The sequence below is a fragment of the Crotalus tigris genome, unplaced genomic scaffold, assembly GCF_016545835.1.
Source record: "Crotalus tigris isolate CLP2741 ecotype Arizona unplaced genomic scaffold, ASM1654583v1 scf7180000023606.2106662, whole genome shotgun sequence".
Lineage (NCBI taxonomy): Eukaryota > Metazoa > Chordata > Lepidosauria > Squamata > Viperidae > Crotalus > Crotalus tigris.
Genome location: NW_024100074.1, coordinates 735,262 through 752,864, shown reverse-complemented (window position 1 = coordinate 752,864; position 17,603 = coordinate 735,262). Strand labels below are relative to the sequence as shown.

The following is a 17,603-nucleotide window of genomic DNA, read 5'->3' as shown; positions in this document are numbered from 1 at the left end:
TGTATGAGGGGAAAAAAACACAATTCAAGAAGGGATAAATCCTGGTATCCCAGAGTATTCTAAGTGAAAAGAGATTCTTAATAGAATTTAGGCATATAATGTTATATGGGATATTATATCACAACTATGGCTTCCTTATCTAGATACAAGTAGTCCTTGACTTATGATCATAACTGAGCCCAAAATATACGTTGCTAAGCAAGACTGTTGTAAAGTGAGTTTTGCCCAATTTTATGATCTTTCTTGCCATAGTTGTTAAATGAATCACTACACTTGTTAAATTAATCTGGCTTCCCTGTTGACTTTGCTTGTCAGAAGATAGCAAAAAGTGGCCACATAACCCTGGGACACTGCAACCATCATAACTATGAGTCAGTTGACAAGCATCCAAATTTTGATCATGCGACCACGGGGATGCTGCAGTGGTTGTGTGAAAAACGGTCATAAGATATTTTTTTTCAGTGCCATTGTAACTTTGAACAGTCACTAAATGAATCATTTTAAGTCGAGGACTATCTGTAATGAATATAGAGGAAAAATTCTAATTTTCTGTGTTGATTTATGTGACTTTTTATTCTCTCTCTCTCTCTCTTCCTCCTATTATCATATTTTTCAGGAATTCTGGAATTCTTTCATCATCAGCTCAAGGATATTGTTGAGTATGCTGAACTGAAAACAGTGTGTTTCCAAAATCTGAGAGAAGTGGGAAATGCTATTCTCTTCTGTCTCCTTATTGAGCAAAGCCTGGTAGGTATGGAAAAGCAGTGTCAACAACAGAGTTCAGTACAATGAAGCAAAAAGATCATACAGTATGTCAGAGATTCTCAATCACAGCTCTCTAATGTTATAATGTTATTCTCTTTGTTGCAGTCATTGGAGGAAGTGTGTGATCTATTGCATGCAGCGCCATTCCAGAATATTTTGCCAAGAATTCATGTCAAGGGTATGCTTTTTCCTATGGCTTTCCAACCAGAATACTCATGTTGAATTATGCTGCCAAGACAAGTAGCTTATGAAGCACAGCACACATCTGTATTAAAATTAAGTAATTCTTTTGTTATAAGTGGTGCATATCTATTGTGAAGAGAATAGATTAAGCAGATTAAATGACTGGAGTAATTTAGTGTGATTGGCCTCAGATCTGGACGGCAGCGGCAGCCTGGAAAAGACCTCCAGAGCCCAGATCGGGCCATGGGGGGGGCGTGGAAGCGTTCCCCTGCCTTAGATGTGGCGGCAGTAGCCTGAAAAGCACCTCCGGAGCCTGGATCGGGCCGCAGCGGGGTGTGGAAACTTCCAGGGGCCTGATCCAAGCCTTGGAGGTATTTTCCTAGCCGTTTGCACCAGGAATGGAAGTTTGGGGGGGGGGATTCTGCATGTTCCAGAGGCATACAGAAGCCCCTCCCAACCTCCAGTCCTGGCGCAAATGCTAGGAAAACGCCTCCGAGTTTTGATCAGGCCCTTGGAAGCTTGTTCCAGGCGGCAGCAGCTTGGAGCAGTCCTCCGAGGGCTAGATCCAACCTCTGGAGGCATGCAGAAGCCTCCCCTGGCCTCCATTCCAGGCCGCTTGGAGGAGGGCTCTGGGGACAACGGGATCACTTTCTTCCCCCAGCGTGGTGAGCTCCGGTGGGGTGGACGTGGGTGCGAGGGGCCTGGCCTTCTCCCTCAGTTGAAGGCTTCTGGCTTGCTGTCAGGCAGAAAGGAGTTGGGGACAGGAGCAGGAGACATTCGCATAGAGAATGAAAGTTTCACGTGAGATCAAAAACTCCAGAAATTTTCGTTCTCAATGCAAAAAACATTTCCAAGCCGACTGTCCTCTCCCTCAAAGGGAAAGAAACCGAGGCAGAGAGGATTTTTGCAAGGTAAGTGAGTCTTACTTTTATTAGCCTTCTTAAGACATCAACTGCAGAAAGTCAGGATAAAAGAACAAACACTATAATGAATAAATGAAAAATAAGTCACATTATTCTCTCTTTATCTATTTCTAGAGGGGGAAAGACTTGATGCTAAAATGAAGAGACTAGAATCAAAATATGCCCCACTCCACCTTGTTCCATTGATTGAAAGACTGGGAACACCTCAGGTAGTCTTTACGCTTTTTACAGAACTGCCATTTTGTGCAAATAATGATACATCTACCTGCTTACCACTATGTAGGATAGAACTTTTTGACATCCTATGTTGGTTGAATTAATAATGTAATTTCTAAAGAATGAGATTTTATCCCAGTGGATTCATGATTCAGATTTTAGAGAGCTATGTGCCATACACCAGCTAGCCAGATTATGTGATTTAGAACACTAAATAGGGTTGGCCACAATTAATATTTGGATGGAGAAACTATTTGGCAGAGCAGGGCTACAAAGTAAACTGGGAAACTGAAACAAAAGGCAGTGCAAATTGTTTTCATACTATATCAAGAAACTGCACAATATGCCTATATGAATTAGTGATAATCAAAGATAATTTTCCATTTTTTTACTTAACATATATTTAAGGTTTAAAAAAAACATTATTTTCCTTTTATTGGGAGAAAAACCCTAGAATGAGCATATTCAATTTTCATATGTTCCAAAAGAAAATAACATTCTTATTTATCAATTCCATTCATGAGAAAAAAGACTTGCTTAAGATAGCTTAAGGAATATTTTGTTAATATTTTGTGCTGCTTTCTTTGAGATACACAGATATATTTGGAATGTTGAGAGCAAATTTAGTCTAGTGGTTAAGGCACCATGCTCAAAACCAGTAGGTCATGAGTTCTAGTCCTGCCTTATGCTTGAAAGCCAACTGGATAACTTTGGGCCAGTCACTCTCAACTCACATCAGGCTCAGGCAGACTTGGGCATTTTACAGCTTGCCAGTCATATTTAGTCTGGGCTGTCCCTGTCCAGCCTGCATCAGTATCAGTAGTGTCAGTGGGGGGCAGGGCATCAGCAGGGGGGGAGGCAGTATTGGCACAGAGCTGGGTGATGGGCAGGGTATTGGTGATGGGGAGAAAGGACGATGACCATCTGCATCAATCCCAGTTTCTTCTATGTCTCATTGGGAAAATTAATTGACCACTTCTGGGCTAGGCAACAAGCCGTTTGATCAATTCCTGTTGCAACTGATGGATAAACATTTGGTTCCATTGTCGGGGCGAAAAGTATTTCCAAGCTGACTCTCCTCTCCCTCAAAGGGAAAGAAACTGCAGCAGAGAGGAGGCAGATTTTGCAAGATAAGTGAGTTGGTGCAGCAGGAAAGGAGGGGGAAACAGTTGTGGGGAGGGGAGGAATAGCATGAATGTTGCAGAGCCTCTGCGGTTGCTCATAAAGGCGAACGACTGCTGTGGTGCTGCAATATTTGTAATTTTGGGATATTCCCGTAAATACTAGGGGGCGCTGGTTACATAACTTCAAACGAACGTTAAGTGAATGCTTGTAACTCAGGGATTATCTGTATTTCTTTATCATATAGATTTAATTTGGTAAAAGAATGAGTTATATGTTAATATTGTATAGATTTTATTTTTATTTCAAGTTTTAGTTCATTTTTATTATACATTATTTTGTATGACTTTCATCTAAATTTCAGTTGTAAAAACAATTTAAACTAGGATGACAAAGTATCATTTTCCATCCTATTTGAAACTCAGTAGCTCATTTCCTTGTTAATAAGTTCTTATAGACTGAAACTGTATTGTTGGTTGCAATTATAGCAAATTGCCATTGCAAGAGAAGGAGATTTGCTAACCAAGGAGCGTCTCTGCTGTGGACTTTCTATGTTTGAAGTCATCTTAACAAGGATTCGAATGTTCCTGGATGATCCCATATGGCGTGGGCCTCTCCCTAGCAATGGTGTGATGCACGTAGATGAGTGTGTAGAATTTCACCGCCTGTGGAGTGCAATGCAGTTTGTATACTGTATTCCAGTGGGAACCCATGAATTTACTGTAGAGTATGTATTCAAATGCTGGCAAAGGCTTTGCTATTTAATAGTGCTTTATTTTTATTTCAGAAGTTAGATGTGGCTATGATATAACAAAGGAATTAAGAATTTACTGTATCAGCAAATTCTTAATTCCTTTGCAAATATCAGTAAACCGTATATTAATGTTAATACAGCTGCGTTACTCAAATGCATTTGGATGATCAGTCTTAAGCCTTTAATAATTTTAATAGTCAGTTATGTTAGACCAGGGTGTCAAATTGGCAGCCCGTGGGCTGGATACGTCATGCGCAGGCCATGCCCACCTGGGTTCAGCAAAGGCAAAAATCACGCTACATGATATGTCACATGACGCAATCGAGTTTGACACCCATCTGTTAGACTAACATGTTAAAATACTATTTTAAATGTAGTTTGATAAATGCAAAAATGATAATCTAATGATACACATTGACTATGATTACAGTGATTCTTTGTTTTTCAGCATCTAAACTTTGGAGATTTCAAATCAGTTTTGTTTTTAATTTTGGAGGGATTCTGTGGTCCTGTAATTCTTTCTTTAGAGGCAAAGATAGCATACAGGAATATTAGGCAGGGATGCAGAAATGGCTACATTTTTTTGATCCCCCAAAAAACACCATGAAGTAGACAGAATTCAAAAAAGACAACACAAAATAAAATCCAATATTTGGCTCTTTCTTCACATTTTTAATTAGTTATAGGGACAAATATTTTAAGGTATCGATTTCACCCCTAAATCTGAAATTCCATCCTAAATGGACTCTCCCCTACCCATTTCTGAAGTTTAGTCTTTGATTGCCTACTTATAATAGCAGTGCCATATAATAAAAACATATTGTAAAACTCTGCAAAACATTCAGTCAATGTTATTAATTCTGGGCAAGTTAGTGACAAGACTTGGGATTGGGAATAAATCCAGTATCTTGATTTACCCTACTGAATATCATGTAGTGCTTTCTCTACACTTTTACTTTGCAGACAGTGTTTTGGAGATGGGCTGCATTGGGCTGGCTGTATGATTATTGTGCTCTTAGGACAGCAGCGTCGATTTGATGTGCTTGATTTCTGTTATCACTTACTGAAAGTACAGAAGCATGATGGCAAAGATGAAGTAATCAAGAATGTGGTAGGTTTGACCGAGGTTTATTTCTCACTTTGTATTTCATTTGGTGTCATTGCCTTTTTCTGATTATAATTTTGGTTTTGTAGCCCTTAAAAAAAATGGTCGAGAGAATTCGCAAGTTCCAGATCCTGAATGATGAAATTATTGCCACACTGGACAAGTATTTGAAATCTGGTGATGGAGAAAGCACACCGGTGGAACATGTCCGCTGTTTCCAACCTCCCATTCACCAGTCTTTGGCTAGCAACTAGAAAAGATCAGTGATCTTTTGGAAACAATGGTTAGTTGCAGCACATTTTGAAACTAGATTTATTGCTTAAGGGAGCCTGCCCTGATCTTCATTGCTTTCCAGGATCAACTAAAACGTTTGAATGGTTGTTTTCAAACTGAATGACTGTACATGAATTTCAGTTTTTAGACTACTTTTTAAATACTTTTTATAAAACTTTGCAGTGCAACTATTTTAGGCATAAATCTTTGTGTTTCTCCAGTTTTTATAATTGTTTTAAAGGATTAATATAAGGGATCTTTATTTACTTTTGCTAACTAAAGTGAGTTTTATTATAGGAGTGTGCTTGAAAAGTTTTTGTATAAGAAAAGTATTAAGCTATTCAGCTTACTTTTTAAAGACATTCCATTCGCTATTTTTTAATCAATAGAATGTTCTCTTTAGAAAACTATTTTACTCCAGAATGTAATCACCTTTGGAAATAAAAGATTTTAATGAGATTTTAAAAGTATGATTGTAAGATAGAAATCATTAATGCTTTGTGTTTATTCAGATTTAGGGAATCGGTAAATACCCTTAGAATAAAGGACTTCTGGTTTTTTTAGTTTCTAATATAATTGAATCCTGTTTTTATATCTCAGTAGAAGCAAATAAAGTTGAAGATGGAATTATTGTGGAATGGTATGTAGGGAACACAACTTACTTACACTTACCTGCTTAGAATTATACCAGTTTCAAGGGTTGTTTAGTTTTAGAAAAATTGTCTTCGGACTCTTAACTGTTCAAGAATTATACTTTGATGAGTCACGATTCAATAGTTAACAATTTTCTAAGGGTTTTCTTTGTTCTCTCAAAATTTTGAATTAAATGTTACTGTAATTTTAAAGTATTTTTTGGCTTTCCTGGTCTAAGAATCACTGTTTCAATTATGTATCAAGTTATGACATGTTTGTAAGAGAGATTATCTCTATCCAATTTTCTAAGTAGCCTAATTGTATTTATAATGTAGGCAGTAATATTAAAATTTTAATACAATGCAAACTATTCTAAGACTATAGATTATCATACCTAAGAGTAGAAATAATCAACTCATAGCCATAAAATTTCATTCTAATTGGAAGCAGGAAACAAATATCTAAGTTCACAAAATATTTAGCCTGGTTAACACAATGTGATAAATTTTGAACTATTCAGTCCCACTGTAATGTTATGGAATGCTACCATAAATTTATTTTCTAAATGTTAAAATAACTTGGGATACCCCCCAGAAATAAAGAATAATGGGAAGTCATTATTCTATTCATTTTCATTATATATGTCTGCTCACTGCAGTGCTTCCAGTTAAAATATTGCCTATCCCTGCTTAAAAAGATTATGGATAATCCTGATTTAATGTTTACTTGTTTGGCAATCTTTCCTCATTATGGTGTTAAACAAAGAATATCTACTACCAGGTCTCATGATTGTGGCCTTTACAGCATCTTGCAGTCACATGATCACTGTTTGCAGCCTTCTAACAAGCAAAGTCAGTGGGGAAGCCAGCAGGAGAAGGTGAGCCCTGCAAATGGCTATCATGTGACTATGATACGATTGGGTGGAACTTGCATAATGATGACAACTGGAACTGCCACAACTATCATAATCTGCCAGCCCCATGACATCACATCTAATTACTTTGTCACTTACCAACAGAGTTCTTGATTGGTATATGATTACCTGTATTGCAGAACACCTAAAAACTGCTACAACAATCCACACTGTTTCCCACAACAGATGCTTCCATTAACTGAAGCATTTAATTTCATTCCATTTTTGTTCTTTCAAACATTTTGAGATTTTTTTCCGAACTCTGAATGCAATCAACTGCTAAACTGATGAAAGTAGATTAAACAAGTAGCATCTGATGCTCTCTTCCTATTGCATTTTATCAGGATGTTATTTAATTCATTGTCATCTAACCTTTTCCCAGCTTGGTCGATTAGTTTCCACCTTCCCAATTTTGAAGGTCAGCTTCTCAATTTTTTTCTCTTCCATATGGAGGCTGAAACATAATCTACAGGCATTCCTCCATTTTGCAAACACCTCTAAGCCTGGCTTCTGCCTGCTGATTTGTCTCTGCTTTAGAGGGAGTAGAAAGGTACATGAATTTTTTATTGCATTTGGTATTCCAGAAGAACAGAGTCAAACCATATAGGTAATAGCTATTACAGTAGAAAGACTGGAAAGGGAAAATAAGGCAACAGTTTATTTTATTCCTTCCTCCTACTTTCAAGAACGGAATGAATAAATTTGCCAATTGTATGCATTATCCAATAGTAATCTCAACATAAAGCATTTTAAATATGAAACCACTAAGTATTTGTGTGTGTTTCAGGTATGTGCTAATATATACAAACATAGTTTACACCTAGGTACTTCTTAAAATAGCATTTTTCTATGTAATGACCTTTGTGAGCTGATATCACTTGTCTCATTTCTCAGGAATGTCTGGTTATTGATTAAATATAAATACATTGGCTGCAACTGCAAATCTCCTAGAATCTAGCCTAATTGGGTGCAGCTGACCATAAATTGTCCAAATACAGATTGTTTATGGATGAATAGCACTGTCTCATAATAAGAACAAGTCACTGCATAATTCACCAAATTATCACAAAAGATTTGTAGGTGTGCATGACCAACAGATCACTTCCTCATCAGAAATAAAGCATTTTATTTGTTAAAACTGTAATTAGTCTTAAACAAAAACAGAATATTTACATGTTTATACTAAGTTAAGCAAATAAGAGAGTGGGGTTCTTTAGTATTTTTAAATTAAGAGTAAGGCAAATAAAAATCCACCACTGCTCTTGGTCCAAGCTAGTCAAATCTAAAAAAAATGATTGTCTACAGTACTATTTAAACATATCTGCTTGAAAAATGTTGTAAAACTGGCTTTTCACAATGAAACAAAAGTTACAGAATTGTTTTCTTTAGGAAGCTGACAGATTTCCATTTCTCCTGGAAGATATTCCATCAGGGGAGTGTAGGTCACTTATGCGAGTAGCACTTTCTTCATCGTGATTAAATAGTTCATATGTGCTTGGCACACAGCCATTTATTCCTTTGTTATCTTTATGCAATGTCACAGGCAAATTTGATAGGGAAAAATTGACATCCTTAAAGGCATGCAATAAAAATATCCCCACGATTATAGTGATAAAGCCACAAAATGTGCCAATAATGTCATCAGCTGCCATGTGTTGCCATTCCTTGAAGAGGATCGCAGAACAGGTTAAAACAGATGTTGTGAAAAACACATAATAGATTGGTGTCACTATAGAAGTGTTGAATATGTCCAGGGCCCGATTTAAATAATTAATCTGTGTGCTTACACAAGCAATAAGACTTAGCAGCAAAATCCAGGCCAATGGATGTTTCAGCACAGCTTTTCCTGCAAAAAGTTCCTTTATAGCAATGCCCAAACCTTTTACACAGGATACGGATAAAGCTCCAATGACTGAGCAAATTGTTATGTACACAAGAATGTTGGTCTGCCCATGTCGGGGTCCTACTACAAAGATCATGATCAAGGATACAATGACAATGAGTGTTGCAAAGACCACAAAACCTGAAATATTAAAAAACAAACATGGCATGCTTGTCATGGAGTCTGTCAAAGGTTGTATGATTAGCTAAAAGCTAAAGAAAGACAGGAAATCAATATGACCAAGTTGTATTTTGTACAGTGGTGATATTTTTTGTTGTTGTGGGTGGGGTAGGGAAGGAAGTTGAGGACAGTAGATGTGCATAGGTTTAATATGTATATTTTCAGTATATACAGTGATTTTATCTGTTTGCCACTGACAAAGAAATGATCAGTCTATAATTTTAATGGTAAGTTTATTTTAACAGTGAGAGACAGAATAACAAAAAAATCCAGAAAAATGCATTTCAAAAAAGTTATCAATTGATTTGCATTTTAATGAGTGAAATAAGTATTTGACCTCTTTGCAAAACATGACTTAGTACTTGGTGGCAAAACCCTTGTTGGCAATCACAGAGGTCAGATGTTTCTTGTAGTTGGCCACCAGGTTTGCACACATCTCAGGAGGGATTTTGTCTCACTCCCCTTTGCAGAACCTCTCCAAGTCATTAAGGTTTCAAGGCTGAAACCTTAATGACAGCTCAAACCTTCAGCTTCCTCCACAGATTTTCTATGAGATTAAGGTTTGGAGACTGGCTAGGCCACCCCAGGACCTTAATGTGCTTCTTCTTAAACTACTCCTTTGTTGCCTTGGCTGTTGTGTTTCGGGTCATTGCCATGCTGGAATACCCGTCCACAACCCATTTTCAATGCACTGGCTAAAGGAAGGAGATTCTCACCCAAAAATTGACGGTACATGGCCCGGTCCATCGATCCTTTGATGCGGTGAAGTTGTCCTGTCCCCTTAGCAGAAAAACAACCCCAAAGCATAATGTTTCCACCCCCATGTTTCACAGTGGGGATGGTGTTCTTGGGGTCATAGGCAGCATTTCTCTTCCTCCAAACACAGCGAGTTGAGTTGATGCCAAAGAGCTCGATTTTGGTCTCATCTGACCATAACACTTTCACCCAGTTCTCCTCTGAATCATTCAGATGTTCACTGGCAAATTTTAGATGGGCCTGTACATGTGCTTACTTGAGCAGGGGGACCTTGCGGGCACCGCAGGATTTCAGTCTTTCATGGCGTAGTGTGTTACCAATTGTTTTCTTGGTGACTATGGTCCCAGCTGCCTTGAAATCATTGACAAAATCCTCCTGTGTAGTTCTGGACTGATTCCTTACCGTTCTCATGAGCCCCAAAGTGAGGGAAATTGTCAGTTATTTTGTGTTTCTTCCATTTGCAAATAAAAACACCAACTGTTGTCACCTTCTCACCAAGCTGCTTGGCAATAGTCTTGAAGCCCATTCCAGCCGTGTGTAGGTCTACAATCTTGTCCCTGATATCCTTAGACAGCTCTTTGGTCTTGGCCATGGTAGAGAATTTAGAATCTGATTGATAGATTGCTTCTGTGGACAGGTATCTTTTATATAGGTAACAAGTTGAGATTACGAGCACTACCTTTAAGAGAGTGCTCCTAATATCAGCTCATTACCTGTATAAAAGACACCTGGGAGCCAGAAATCTTGCTGATTGATAGGGAAACAAATACTTATTTTACTCATTCAAATGCAAATCAATTTGTATACTTTTTTGAAATGCGTTTTTCTGGATTTTTTTGTTGTTATTCTGTCTCTTACTGTTAAAATGAATCTACCATTAAAATTTTAGACTGATCATTTCTTTGTCAGTGGGCAAACGTACAAAATCAATAGGGGATCAAATATTTTTTTCCCTCACTGTAGGTTGTAACATCTCCAAATTTATGCATTTTGCCAAATTTGATGAAATAATGAGGGTGGGGGGAGAGTTATGTACAACATTCAGGTAGCCTATCTCTGAGTTAAAGATAGGAATGCATCAAAAATATCCGTGCCCTATCTGACCTTTACTAATAATGCAGTTTTAATTTTTGCATCATTCAGAATACATATATCATTTCATGAGGGTACGTAAAACCTTAATTCTAGCTGTCAATTAAACCTATGTTGACTCCCAGTGAAAATTGGAGGAATGCTTCTCTCTGCTGGATACATCAAAGCCATTCTGATAGCTCAAAGGCTGCAGGAAAAAAGGAAATCTTACAATAAAGTGTGTCATAATTACTGTCTTTCTAAGCTATTTATTGCTACAACTTTGCAGCGCTAAGCCATTTAATAGTCTTCCATAAGCATTCAGAGAATATAGGATAGAGTTAAATATGAGCTATGGCATTAAAGATGTACTCCAACCTCATTCTCAACATTCACAAATGTCTCTTCAGATTCTTGTTTATTGAGCAAAGTGCACATGAACTCTGTAAGCACATTCAGCTAATATAGCATTTGAAAACTTCACTGATAATCCTGTCTTACTAGGTCCAGTTGTGGGGCAGTTAGATACATGCAACTAAATACAGTTACAAATCCCATGCAGAACTCTAGTGGAATGTGAAGGGGGATATTTGCAGCAGGGTTAGATCCTGCCCCACCATTATATACCTCAACCAAGTAGAGAAGTATTATCTCCTTGAATTCTTTGTAATCAATCTTTCTCTCACCTGGATCCCCTAACTTGTGGGAGATTTCACTCAACGTTTCAACTTCCTCTTCCTGAGGTGCATGAATGACCATCACAGTGGAACCAAGTATGCTTAACAAACACCCAATTTTTCCATGTAAATTAAGCTTTTCGTTTAAGAAGTATGATGAAAGAATGGCACTAAAACACACAAATATAAATTAGATATCAAGCACTGTTCTTAAATATCAATGTAACAATTATGCATTTGTGTTGTTATGAAGTAGAATTTCTGTTTGGGGGGATTGCATTTTTTAAAACATTGAAAGCTATTTGAAGGCCTGCCAGCTTTAGAAGGCAAAATGCATATATTCCAAATAAATAGTTATGAAGTAGCCTTATTTAAAATAAACTGAAATGCATAGTCTTTGGACAGAGGAAAAGGCATTCTTACATTTTAAAATCCAATTTCAGAAGGCCTCTAAATCCTGAAGAGATTTTGAGGTCACTCACAGAGTTAAAGAGAAAGTGAGGAAGGGCTTTCTGGTTGTGACACTTTAATGATAAATTCATTCTTTTAGATATTTTTAAATAAAAACGATCATGACCAGGATAAAGTTCTATGCAGGTAGTCTTCAAGTAATGACTATAATGAAGTCTGCCCATTACAATTGTTAAGTGAACCACTTGTCTTAATAACTCCCATTCCTGGTCTCCCCGATGCTTTTGTTTAAAAAAATGCATGTTGTTAAGTGGAATGTAGGGTGCCTCATGGGTAGGGGAGATCCAAGGGGCCCAGTGCAGGCATAAGCCCACCTGACTCAGGCCTCCCAAGGCCTCCCCCCCGCCCCAAGATACCTCATGCTGTTTGCAATCCTTTGCACAGCCCTTTGGGTCATATCCCCTCCCCCATCACAAGATCAAAGATCTCTGGAGCTCAAGGTAAGGTGGAAAAGGAGGACAGGCCACTCCATTGCTGTTCCATGTGGAACAATCCCCGAGTGTCTTATTTTTTTCTGAGTGAAAAATAACACTGGCAAAGTTTTCCATTTTCCTTTCCTTACTAAATACTAGTCTTACACGGTGTGCCCAATTATTAGGCAAGTGAGTATTTTGACCATATCATTTTCATGCATATTTTCCACCTCCAAGCTGTAGAAATCTGAATGCTTAGTGGATATAAGCATATCAGGTGATATATATTTATGTAATGAGGGTGTGGCCTAAGGAGATCAAAACTCTATATCAAGGTGTGCATAATTATTAGACAGCTTCTTTTCCTTAGGCAAAAAGGGCCAAAAAAGAGATGTAACTGACTCTGAAAAGTCAAAAATTGTAAAAAGTCTTTCAGAGGAATGCAACACTCCTGAAATTGCTAATATATTGGGGCATGATCATAGAACCATCAAACGTTTTGTTGCAAATAGTCAACAGGGTTGCAAGAAATGTGTTGAGAAAAAAAGACGCACATTAACTGCCAAAGATTTGAGAAGAATCAAACGTGAAAGTACCAGGAACCCATTACCCTCCAGTGCTGCCACATTCCAGAATTGTAACCTGTCTGGAAGTACAAGGTTTTCAGTGCTCAGAGACATGGCCAAGGTAAGGAAGGCTGAAACCCGATCATCACTGAACAAGATACATAAGTTGAAATGGCAAGACTGACCCAAGAAATAACTGAAGACAGATTTTTTCAAAGGTTTTATGGACTGATGAGATGAGAGTGACTCTTAATGGACCAGGTGGATGGGCCCAGGCTGGATCAGTAACGGGCACAAAGCTCCACTTCAACTCAAGACGCCAGCAAGGTGGAGGTGGGGTACTGGTATGGGCTGGTATTACTAAAGATGAGCTAGTTGGAGCTTTTAGGGTTGAAGATGGACTTAAAATCAACTCCCAAACCTACTGCCAGTTTTTAGAAGACATTTTCTTCAAGCAGTGGTACAAGAAAAAGCCAGCATCTTTCAAGAAGAACAAGATTTTTATGTAGGACAATGTTCCATTGCATGCATCAAAGTACTCCACTGCGTGACTAGCCAGTAAAAGCCTCAAAGATGAACAAATAATGACGTGGCCTCCTTGCTCACCTGACCTAAACCCTATTGAGAACTTGTGGGCCCTTCTTAAACGGGAGATTTAGGGTGAAGGACACCTCTCTGAACAGTGTCTGGGAGGCTGTGCACAAAACGTTGATCATCAACAGATCGAGGAACTGACAGACTCCCATGAATGGAAGGCTTATGACTGTGATTGAAAAGTAGAGTGGCTATATGGGTCACTGATTTCTTTTGTTGAGATGTCAGAAATGTTTATTTGTATGTGTTGAGATGTTTGCTTATTGCTCTCACTTTAACAGATGCACGAGATGGGCAAATTTTCATTTTTCATTTAGTTGTATAATAAGCCTGCGCACTAATAGTTGCCCAATAATTGTGCACCCATAGATATTCCCCTAAGAAAATCAAAACCTCACTTTTACTTTTTTAAATATTCAGGTTTGAGGTTTATTAACATTTTGGATTGACTGAGAACACTGTAGTTGTTCAATAAGAAAATTAATCCTCCAAATTACAACTTGCCTAATAACTCTGCCCATAGTGCAGTTCCCTAAGCATGAGCTGCGCTAGCGTTATACTAACGCAGCTCATGCTGAGGGAACTAAGGCTAGCACTAGCAAGGAGAAGGAATTCCGATGGGGAGCTAAGACTAGCGCTAGTGAGAAGAAATGCTCCCAGGCTGGGGGAACTAAAGCTAGCATCTAGTGAGGAAAGAAAACCTCAGTGTGAGTTGCAGTCTTCATGCCTGTGGGGACCCTTTGGGACAGCATGGTGGGGGAATGGAAACTGGCGGGGTACACATATTGCAGCATCTCTGTGGTCAGTTGAAAGGGCAATCAAACACAGGCGTATTGCAGCAAACATAACTTCAGGACTGGGTCATAAGTATCTTTTAAGCGTGTTTATTGTAACTTTGGTTGCTACATGTCTGGTCGTAAGTTAAGGAGTACCTGTATCTAATTTCAATTCAAAATATTAAATCTACAATCATGTAAGCATACTCTTATAAACAGAATATTAAACTGAATTGCTGATAAATTTTTATTATGCTGCACCAAGATTTATCTCTAAAATTATCTATGTTGTGACTTCTTTATAAGCAATGGGTGGGAGGAAGGGCAGACAGTAGTAAAGAGATCAAGATAGAAAATTATACTGAAACATTCAAAAAAGCAAAACTTAAAGCAACTGAGTCAGACTCAGAAACCCAGTTCTCTGCCAGCACTAAAAGCAAGTGCTTAACTAGGTCTCTTGATATTTACAGAGATACACAAAATTGCCTTCTTACCTTACAAGAACACTGAGAGCTCCCAATGGGGTCACTAATGTAGCTGGTGCAAATGCATATGCAGCAAAGTTAACAACTTCGCCAGCTCCCACTGAGGAAAAGACATGGGAAGGGAAGAGGTGAACAACAATTTTCACAGCTATACCTACTATTTTAGGTAAATTCATCCTTGGAAAAGATAAAAGTAAATTAGAAAGTAAAAGAAAGAAGAAGGAAAATGCAGAACAGCACCTGAATAGTCTCTGGTAAATGATTAATAAATTTTATTACCTATTTTTACAATTAGCAATAGCACTTATATACTGCCCCATAGTGCTTTACAGCCCTCTGGGCAGTTTACAATGTTAGCATATTGCCCCCAACAATCTGGGTCATCATTTTACCAACCTCCAAAGGATGGAAGACTGGGTCAACCTTGAGCCTGTCAGAATAGAATTCCCAAGTTGTGGGCAGCCTGCAATACTGCATTCTAACCACTGTGCCACCATAGCTCTTGAGATATTCTACTTTCTAGCCACAGAAAATGTTACTTTGCAAGATGACAGAATTGAATATTGTCATATACCTCCCACATTTCTATTAAAAAGAAACATGCAAAGCTAACAACACTGCTACAGATCAAGTATAGGCACCCTTTGTTGTATCTGCTCCCTACCCTTAAAGCAGCTGTGCTTTTCTTAGGGCTGCATGGTACTACCAGTGTCATGCCTCTGTTGGAGCCTGAATCTGCATAGGAAAATGAGCAGGAACTGGAGCCTGTCGAGGGAGAGGTGTCTGTGGTTTCAGAAGGATTTGGGGAAGAGTAGGTTGAGGCAGACCAGGGCGTTTCAGGATTGGGACAGGATGAACATGAGAGACAGAGCTCAGGTGATGAACTAGGGCCACCCTCTCCTGATCCTAGAGCATGGAGAGTGGAGAAAAGGAGGGAACAACGCAGGCAGGTTCAACTACTCAGGAGGAGAGTGCCCCGCCCCTCTCCACAAGGCACACCTGGAGACTGAGACTTAAGGAAACGCTATGGGGAGGGGAATTTGTCGGGAACAAACACTGATTTCTTGGAGTTTTGTGTGCTGTTGCTGATCTTGGAAACAACTCTGATCTCTTGTTCTGTATTGTGATTTCTGCTTGGAAACCCTGAAACTGACCATTGGACTGGCTGACAAAACTTGATTTGGTGTTCAAAGACCTCGGATTGAATTTTGGCTTCTCTTCTGAAACTGCTCAGGCAAGTTTGTATTTCCACAGACTCGTGGATGTATATTTCATTCCTTGTTATCTACGTCAGGGCTTTTCAACTAGTGGTACGGGTACCACCTGTGGTACATTGGCACCTGGCAGGTGGTACGTGACCATCCTAGAAAAGTGGTAGCGGGGGAGGGGAATGAGCTGAACCGGTGGCAGCACCGCACAAGCCTGAGCAAGAGATGGTTGGAGCTGCAGGGCTGTCAGGGCTCAGCGGAAGCGCCAGGATCAGTGCCGCTTTCCAGCTGATCGGAGCTTCGGGGCTGTCAGGGCTCAGTGGAAGTGCCAGGATCAGCGCCAGGATCCAGCTGGAAAGCAGTGCTGATCCTGGCGCTTGTGCTGAGCCCTGAAGAAGCACCAATCAGCTGGAATGTTGCAGCATCTCCAGGGTCTTGTGATTTACATTCAGATGCTTGGCAACTGATTCATATTTATGACGGTCACAATGTCCCAGGGTCATGTGAAGTGACCAAAACCTGCTGCAACCACCCAGCAGACGGGGGGAATAAAAACCAAACACCCACCCCACCCCACCCCCGCTGCCAATCCTCAACAGAAATCCTCACAACAATGAAAACCTCGAACAGGAGGAAGAGCGCCACCGGGTGGGCAGGCAGGTGTCTTGCTTGGCTGTGGCTTGGGGGGCACTTTTTCAGTGTCATTGTAACTTTGAACAGTCACTAAGCGAACTGTTGTCAGTCAAGGACTACCTGTACTTTATCACTTTTTTCCTTTTTGGGGAGGGGTCATCAAGTTTTTGACACCATGCTAGGCGACTGGTGGTACTCGGATGTTGCCATATCCTAAAAGTGGTACAATGGGTGAAAAGGTTGAAAAGCCCTGATCTATGTGGCCTTGAGTAAATTACTCTTCTAATTTAACTGTATGTGAAACTACTTGCAGCCAGAGGCTGCTGAAGGTGTGTGTGCCTCACTTTGTTCTGGGGCTTGCCAGAAACGTGGGAGCATTTGGGGAAAATGTGGAGCAATTGAAGGGCAGTTTGAATTGCCAGCTGACTGCGTTCCCTCTGTGCCGTACCCTGGATCATCACAACCGGTAATATTTGAGTTAAGGAGCCATCAACAGCCCAAATCTTGCCCACTTTGGATATGATCATTCCATATCTAGTATTAAATATTTGGATTTCACTGAAAAGAATGCCAGATTATAATTTTTGATCTATTTTTATGTATTGTATATTAATCTTTAATCAAAAAATCTTAGTAAGTTTTTAATTCCACTAGAAACATTGAGCCTTTCGATCAGAAAGTTAAAAGATTTTCGGTCCATTGTTACTGCCTACTCCTACTAAAATCACTTTTTGGCTGATTTCAGAAATTGTATTATTAGTATTGTTATTATTATATTTTTTATCATGCCACATACATGCATACTTACATGTGTATATGTGTGTGTGTCTGTATTTCTGTCTGTCAACTCAAGGCAGCAAACGTGTAATAAATATTTCTGCTTCTTATTTTCCCCACAACAATAAGCCTTTGAGGCGGGTTGGGCTGAGAGACAATAATTGGTCCCAAATTACCCACCAGTTTTTCTTTAGGCTTAAAACTTACAATCTTCTGGTTTCTGTGCC

The 17,603-nt window shown here is 39.1% G+C and overlaps 2 protein-coding genes across 9 annotated transcripts in view; one reads left to right on the top strand and one right to left on the bottom strand.

Annotated features, from left to right (window-relative positions):
* The window catches only part of CYFIP1 (cytoplasmic FMR1 interacting protein 1), a 123,605-nt gene extending 117,014 nt beyond the window's left edge, over positions 1-6,591 (top strand). For 4 of the 5 annotated variants that reach the window (XM_039319621.1, XM_039319618.1, XM_039319622.1 and 1 more), the window contains 6 exons: positions 617-747; positions 871-943; positions 1,986-2,080; positions 3,698-3,936; positions 4,927-5,074; positions 5,158-5,322. In XM_039319621.1, the coding sequence (XP_039175555.1) occupies positions 617-747; positions 871-943; positions 1,986-2,080; positions 3,698-3,936; positions 4,927-5,074; positions 5,158-5,322 (851 nt within the window). Of the gene's footprint in view, positions 1-616; positions 748-870; positions 944-1,985; positions 2,081-3,697; positions 3,937-4,926; positions 5,075-5,157 lie in introns of all 5 variants that reach the window. The other variant, XM_039319617.1, reaches the window with a different exon arrangement.
* Positions 1-17,603, bottom strand: part of NIPA2 (NIPA magnesium transporter 2) — a 72,358-nt gene that overhangs the window by 32,306 nt on the left and 22,449 nt on the right. For 2 of the 4 annotated variants that reach the window (XM_039319624.1, XM_039319623.1), the window contains exons 4-6: positions 14,768-14,858; positions 11,463-11,623; positions 7,994-8,910 (exon numbers count right to left, since the gene is read on the bottom strand). In XM_039319624.1, coding sequence (XP_039175558.1) covers positions 8,273-8,910; positions 11,463-11,623; positions 14,768-14,858 — 890 coding nt within the window. In that variant the 3' untranslated portion in view covers positions 7,994-8,272. Of the gene's footprint in view, positions 1-7,993; positions 8,911-10,556; positions 10,985-11,462; positions 11,624-14,767; positions 14,859-17,603 lie in introns of those variants that run through there. The other 2 variants (XM_039319626.1, XM_039319625.1) reach the window with 2 other exon arrangements.